This window comes from Sinocyclocheilus rhinocerous, unplaced genomic scaffold, assembly GCF_001515625.1.
Source record: "Sinocyclocheilus rhinocerous isolate Xijiao unplaced genomic scaffold, SAMN03320098_v1.1 scaffold502, whole genome shotgun sequence".
Lineage (NCBI taxonomy): Eukaryota > Metazoa > Chordata > Actinopteri > Cypriniformes > Cyprinidae > Sinocyclocheilus > Sinocyclocheilus rhinocerous.
Genome location: NW_015641028.1, coordinates 952,344 through 960,542, shown reverse-complemented (window position 1 = coordinate 960,542; position 8,199 = coordinate 952,344). Strand labels below are relative to the sequence as shown.

At 36.2% G+C, this 8,199-nt stretch overlaps 1 protein-coding gene across 1 annotated transcript in view; it reads left to right on the top strand.

Moving 5' to 3' along the window:
* The window catches only part of LOC107754113 (voltage-dependent T-type calcium channel subunit alpha-1G-like), a 227,200-nt gene that overhangs the window by 87,964 nt on the left and 131,037 nt on the right, over positions 1-8,199 (top strand). The window contains exon 2 of the mRNA XM_016570435.1: positions 4,153-4,264. Coding sequence (XP_016425921.1) covers positions 4,153-4,264 — 112 coding nt within the window. The remainder of the gene's footprint in view (positions 1-4,152; positions 4,265-8,199) is intronic.

The window sequence follows — 8,199 nt, the reverse complement described above, 5'->3', positions numbered from 1 at the left end:
TCTGGTGTCAAATAGCGATGACACGGATGCACACACCTTCTAAATGCTCTGCTAGTGCTCGCCATAATGAATAGAGATAGCTCTTACTTTTTCCTTGGAATGCACGCTTCAAACAGAACAGTCAATGAAGACGAAGAAGAGAATGATGTGTGCTCCCGGCGCCTATTTACACTATAGTCGCACCGGTAGTACGTCATGGCTGTCGCCGGCCAACGAGTTGGTGTTTTTTCAATGTATGCTTCAGACACGGGTCACGACGAGGCATTCCCCATAGCGACCCCTAGAGGACGCAGTTCAAAGTTCCCATGAAAGGGAACGTCTTTTGCTAATGAGCGTACAATGACATAATAGCGTGCAGTGGTTCTTGCATTGGAGCAGAATGAACATTTTAGCACAGTGGCACCAGCAGACTTAATTCTGCGAGGGTCCCAGCAAAGAGCCATGTCAGGACTCACGACACTGGAGAATGTAAAAGCCTGGGATGAAACATAGCTAATGCCAAGAGCCTTGAATTAAACATTGGACGGATGAAATATGGCTATTAACCAGGCATGACAGTCATCCATATGGGCTTCTTAGACCCTGGAGAAAGGGCCACTAAACATTTGAAGTGCTTGCATGCACACATTTAGACTAGAATGATAGAAATGCGAACAGTTAGAGATACTAAAGAGGAAGAGGAGCTAAAAAGGATACTCACTGCATTTCTAGGATATGCATTTGGCTTTATTATTTAGCTAGCTTTATTATCGATGCATGTCCTTGCAACAGCATGTCCCGATAGTACTGCATCCTGCATACAGGACGCCCCCCTCATGTATTCATTACTTAGCATAGGATAAGTTTATACCCAAGCGCTGGAGCTTGACAAATCTGAGCGTTGCTTATTCAGCCCACCTCTGTCACTCTTTCAGGTGTGTTTGCTAGCATTAGTCTGCAAAATCGACCTGGAAAAATCGCACACACAAATGTACACACATATTTTTATGCCTTGTTACTTTCTTCCAGCCTGTCAGAAGAGTGAAAGTGAGGCTTTTCAGAGCATGAAGGGAGCCTCTTGTGGGAATTGGGCTCCACATAAACACAACATAAAGAGTTGTTGAGGTTTTGATCTCACCGTTGCTTGTGAGTGATACCCACCTACACTCCTCCAGCAGTGGTGAAGGGGGTCCACGTGAGAGAAAACGCGCGTCTGCTCATGGTGAGTGGTGGAAATGTAGGGAGGGATGTTCTGTGTGCATCTGTATGTGTGCCACGGCCCACTGAGAAGCTTTCAGATGCATAGAGATACCCGTTAAGGATCATACAGCATTTTTAAGCTCAGATTCTGGCCGTTTTGGGAGTTCACTGCTTTGTTTTTCCAAATTAAAGCCACACTTTATGAAATAATTTATAAGCACATGTTCCAGTGTTCTCATTTATTGTTTATAGGAGTTTGTGTGGATATTACTGTCCATGGGACGCTCTCCATTTCGTCTTTTATTACTGCTTGCTGGCAAGGGAAACATTCGCTACATTCATTAACCCTTTTAATCCTGTGGGCATTTATGAGTTGCCGAAGGCTCTACCACTGTTTTTCTTGCTGTGAATATTGTTTTGGTTGCTATAGATTTAAAAAAAAAAAGGCATATAAGTAGACAACTTTAGGAAAAGCTTTTGACAACCTGCTGGATAATGTGTCATGTGGTGGGTAGGTTGTTTTCACTGAAATGCACCTGGCAACTTCCTTATTATCTCAATCTTTGCATAGGTTTCTATGGGAGTTTCTATATAGAGATAGAAGCAGTCCACCAATCATTATCGCAGAATAAACCCCCGACAGCATGACCAGAGCCCCTGTTCACCGAGTAAATAAACGAACATGCAGTAATGATTCGAAATTATTTTATTATGCAAGCAGAAAGATTTTGGAGTGAAATAAAACACTTGAAACTCGTTGCCAACGGCCAGACATTATGCAAAATCAAACATTATGCAAAAATACTGGATAGCAGAAGTGCAACACTGCATAGTATGAGGAATAATATAAATAAATTGAATTGCAGAAATCTCCGGAATAAAAAAAAAACTGGGCATTAATGGGTTAAGTTCAGAAATTTAGTGGTTTTAAATTTAGAAATTTAGTGGAAACCTACACTATTGTTCAAAAGTTTGGGCTCTGAAATATTTTTTAAATAATTATCTGATATGTTCACCAAGGCTCCATTAATTTGATCGAAAATACAGTAAGAAGAGTAATATTGAGAAATGTAATTTATTTGTGTGATGGCACAACTGAATTTTCAGCATCATTACTCCAGTCTTCAGTGTCACATGATCCTTTAGAAATAATTGTAATATACTGACTTACTCCTTAAGAAATATTTATTTTTATTATCAGTTGAAAACAGTTGTGCTGCTTAATATTTTGTAGATACCGTGATACATTTTTTTTCTAGGATTTTTTGATGAACATAAATCTATTTCAAATAAATACTGCAAATAAACTTTATTTAACATTATATAAAAATGTCTTTACTGTCATTTTGATCGATTTAATGCATCAATGAATAAAAGTATATGTTTCTTCCATTAAATAAATAAATAATAAAGAAACTAAATAAATAAAAATCTTATTGACCCCAAACTTTTGAAATATATAGTGTAATTGCATAATTTACTATTAAAACCTATGTTGTGCATCATCCATTTCTTACATTGTTTTTGAGTAATTTTCCTCACATGGTTCACGACTGTCAGTTCCACTGACTTTCCTCTCTGCCTCTGGCTCAGTGTATATAGATCAATGATGCCTGAAAGAAGTTAGCAGCTTGTAATTAGTCTTCCGCCTTTCTGGAGGAAGAAGACACATTCTGTCTGTTTACATTATTCATGCAGAATACATTATAGCCGAGCCCCTTTATGCAACTGGAGACGTTCATTATGGTCAAGAACTGTAAAATACCGTAACACCAGTGTTGAGACTTCACACCAGAAATCATTTCAGCGAACACAGAATGTGCCGAGAGTTACATTTATTAAGGTTTATGACTTCTCCTATATCTGTACACAGCACTAATTCATGATGCCATTGTGAAAGTGTGATCACATAAGAAGCCTGAATCCCTCTGTAAATCCACTGAGCGTTGTCTAAAGTGTTGCATAATTTCCTTAAGTTATGATGTCATCGGACAATATATAATTTTATTGTTGACCATAATCAGAGTTTCTCCTGGCAGGAAACTTTCCTGTTTGGTGGCGCATCCTCTTATTTTGTTTTGGCGGCTTTAATTGTGTCCCCTTGGGCTCTCCGCTGGCAGTAATTGTGAAAAATGAGCTGGTTTCTGTCTGGTGCCACTTTGCTCAGACGGCACCCCGTATAGGCATTAGCATTCTTGTATTTAATTTAGATGTAAATGTGCGAGCTCGACCCCTGGATGTGTACGTGGCATCTGAGGGACCAGCCACACATTTTCCCACCCCGTGATCAATTACTAGCGGTGAGCTAAAAGGATGAAGGAACTCTGGGTCATTTATTTCCCACAAGTAAATCAAGAAAAATAATGACAAACATAATGACAAAAGCACCGTTGGCCATGTAACACGTTTAGCTGGACTGACCTCGTTTTTGTGACAGAGAAAGCGATTTTAGCCTTTGAAATGTTATTTGTTAAAGCTGTAATAACTAAATTACGTGATCGCTAACAATAACGTGATAATTTATTACAATTTCACCTTGCTTTCTTTTCCAAAACAGATTATAATACTGTGAAAAAGGACATAATTTATGCAACATAGTCACATCAATAAATTAGCATTAGTTCTGCTTTTTTTTAACTCTTTATCACTCACTTTAACAACAGTGAGGTAAATATGTATGCTGATAGCTTGGATGTGGTATATACATTGTAAAAATAATTTTTTGAAGTTTTGTTTTACAGTAGGTTTTACAAAATACTATTTCAGTCTATCTACTTAAGAGATAATGTTTATTTCAGTGTGTTCCTTGCTGAAATTTGCTGTCAGTTTCTGAGTGAAATTGTTTCAGAATCCTTTTTTTTATCCGCATAGGCTGCAGTAATGTCATTTATTTATATTCTGAACAAGACGTTTGCTATTTTTCTGTGACTGCATGGATTTTCTATGTACTCTTCCTTAACTTCTGCTTCCCACATGGTTCGAGAGGGCCAGCATGTTGGTAATCCTGCTGAACTGCGTTACTCTGGGAATGTTTCACCCTTGTGAGGACAGCCACTGTGACTCAGAGCGATGCAAGATACTGGAGGTAAGTCTCAAACCTAGAATACACCACCTTTCGTAACCTGATGTACTTTAAATAGATCAAAGAACAGATGGTAAACAAATTCAAATGTAATTGGACACAGACTTGAAATGAACTCCGTATTAAAATGAAATCCAACGAGTGTTACATCGCAAAAAAGGGAGGTTATTTTGAGGCGTTTGTCGTCGTCTCTCGTGGAGCGCTGGGTTTCTCTAGATATCCTGAAGCATGTTGTGTTGAATGACTTCCAAGAGACACAGGAATGCCCAAAACCACATGTGGTGATAGGCAACAAAGAGATCCTCGCCTGTAATTCAAAGCAGATTATCACAGGAAAGACACTGCTTTGGTTTAACATTGACTTGGGAACATGGCTCAGGGACTTTGATTTCAATCTGCTAAATTCCTTTTGCATTGTTTAACAGATGAGTGTTTTGCCCTAAGGATTTCAGCTTTGGATGTTCTGCTATGGATGCCTTTTATCATTCTGGGACCCAGCAACAGCTCACCTTTGTCCTCTATAGAGGACATTGATATTTCATATAAATATAAATATTGGGGACATTGGTGGAGGACTTTTTTTTTCTTTCTTTCTTTTTTTTTAAGAAAGTGAAATTCAGAAATTCAGCAAGACTGCATTGTATTAATTCAAAATGACAGTAAAGACTGTTCTAATGTTAAAATTGATTTCTTTTTCAAATAAATGTTGTTTTTCTGTATAGTTTTCTTACTAATACTTGTATGGTAACACTTTAGTATAGGGACCAATTCCCACTATTAACTAGTTTCTTATTAGCATGCCTATTATTAACATTGGCTGTTTATTAGTACTCATAAAGCACATATTCTGCATGACCATATTCTAAATCCCTAATCCTACCCAATACCTAAACTTAACAACAACCTTACAAACTATTAATAAGCAGCGAATTAGTTTATTGAGGTCATAGTTAATGGTTTGTTTGTAGGATATCAGACCGAATCAGACAATGTAAGATTTTTGATGTTATACGGCTCGTTCAATGAATCGCTGGCCGTCTCAGTGATCAGCCGTAAAACAGTGATTCTGTCCAAATTCCCTTTAATATCTTAAATGATTCCCTTTGAGCTAAATTGACCTGTTTCCCTTACAGTTAATAGCAAATATTGGACCTTAAAATAAAGTGTGACCACTGGTATTAATACTAATAATATTAATACTAATATTAAAACTGGCATAAAAGGCCTTGGAAATTGAAATGTACTATTATAGATAATAACAATAATAATAATAATTAATAATAATAATAAAATTCATGGTAAAGTGTTTTTAAATTGTAACATTTCACATTTTTATTGCATTTTTAATCAAATGAATGCAGCCTTGGTGAATGTAAGACTTCTTTTTAAAACATAAAAATCATCCATTTCGTCTCATTCTCTCCTGATAACCTAAAAAACCTAAATGTTGCAAAAAAAAAAAAAAAAACTTTAGTTTTGTTAGATGTATTTTATGCTCCATATACTGTCATGAAGTGAAGAAAATTATAAATTCCCAAAACTTTTTTTCTGGCTCTTAGAAGTTATATAACAATTTCAACCTCTCTTCCTCTCCTTGTGATTCCTTTAATGCTATGGGGGTGTCATAAGCGTTTGGAGGACTATATAAAAACAAATGAGCCTGAAATGGCCTGGCCCTAGAGAGGATTAAACCACATTAAATGAAGTGCTTAAAACACGACTTCAAAGCCACTCATCCAGGCAGCCATTGTAATCAGGCACTTCAGAATACAATGTGACTGATTGTGACATGAGGTGAATCGCCTCTTATTTCTGAGTTATTAAGCTAATGGTTGCTGTAATGAATGATACTAATCTGTGATCTTTACATTGTGACAGTGGGGTCAAGTTCAGTGTACAGAGCGTCGGTGAGACGTGATTATAATATTCGGTTCAAAGGCAAACTATCACATAAATCTCATAACAATGGTGCAGTGGCTTGCCTCCAGACTGCATATTAAAATCAATATTGACATACTTTTGACATAACACTTGATTAGTGCACATTATTTAGTCATATATATGTATAAAACACACACACACACTCCCTCTCTCACAAACACACACACACACACATTTCTAAATTCAAATAAATGCTATTTTTAAGATTTTATTCATTAAAAAGAATCATGAAAAAAATGTGCCACGTTTTCCACACAAATATAAATCAGCACTTCTATGGCGTTATTTTAATGACAAATGTCGAGAGCGCATTATTGTACCGCGAAAGCACATAAATATAATACGCGAGCGTGACTCTCTCCGCTCGCACGCAGATTTTCTTTGCTCTCGCACAAAACCGGACGCGCGTGCTCAGATACACGCTGCTCTTGCTCAGAGAGAGAGTGCGCTCACTTAAAACGTGTCTCTCCTCTCCCTCAAACTGTCCTGTGCACTCGCAAATCTCTCTATGCTCATGCGCTAGATATTAATTATTTTCGCACCTGAATTAAACGTTGTCAAAAGTTATTATGCACTTTTAAAAAGTAGTCTCAAAACAGATCTGTTCAGGGTACAGTTATATGACAGTTACATGTAATTACATTGACTGTAAATGCATTAAACACATATAATATAATATAATATAATATAATATAAAATAATATAATATAATATAGTGTATGACAAATATGAGAAATTCATTATAGTGTTATATTTGGTCTCCAAATCTTAAGTATCGGTATTAAGTATTATGTAGGCCTATCTTAAGTATTGTGTATCAGTCCAAGTACACAATACATATGACCACAAGAACTTCATATGCTTTTTTGTTTGTTTAGATAAATCGTTCAGAGAGGTTTGACCAAACTGTTAAACTAGGTTATTTCCAAATCATCGAAGCATCCGATTGATTTCTAATATTTGATTATTATGACTAAGTAGTATTAAATTATAAAGAAATTACAGATCCGTCTTTGACATCTGATTGGTTGATAACTTTTGACAACGTTTAATTCAGGTGTGAAAATAATTAATATCTAGTGCAAGAGCATAGAGAGATTTGCGAGTGCACAGGACACAGTTTGAGGGAGAGGAGAGAAAACGTTTTAAGTGCGCAAACTCTCTCTGAGCGAGAGCAGCATGTATCTGAGCGCGCGCGTCCGGTTTTGTGCGAGAGCAAAGGAAATCCGCGTGCGAGCGTAGAGATTCGCGCTCACGCATTATATTTATGTGCTTTCACGCTACAATAATGCGCTCTCGACATTTGTCATTAAAATAACGCCATACACTACTGTTTTCACCATTGATAAGAATATGTTACTTGAGCACCAAATCAGCATATTTTAATGATATCTAAAGGATCATGTGACACCGAAGACTGGAGTAATGACTGCTGCAAATCCAGCTTTTTCGAATAAATTAAATTTGAAATTAAATCAAAATAGAAAACAGTTATTTTAAATTTTAATAATATTTCACAATATTTCTGTTTTTACTGTATTTTTTTAATGAATGCAGTTTTTGTGAATATAAAAGTCTTAGAAACACTAACAAAAAAATCTTACCAACCCCATACTTTTGAACAATAATGTATAGCATTTTTTTTACTGTATATAATATGAGAATAAAATTGCATTTACACTTTAATAATTTAGTGTAGTATTGAATAGTATGGATATTGTTAGTTTGGCCATGGTAATACAGATGAGGTATATCTATTTCAGAAATGTACTGTATATTGGAATACCCATGGTGCACATTTACAGTGTTAAAACTGAAATGGGATTTAGAGGCGCTTTCTTGCTGTGAGTTTCCTGGAACCATCATCTTTTACTGTCCACCATGCCTGGTGAGATTGCTTTCTTTCCATTGAAAATGCCAAGTTTTCATTGGGATCTAATGGGAACAGATCAATTTCTTTGTTTGATTTTTATTCTATAAACTTGCATTTTTCTGAA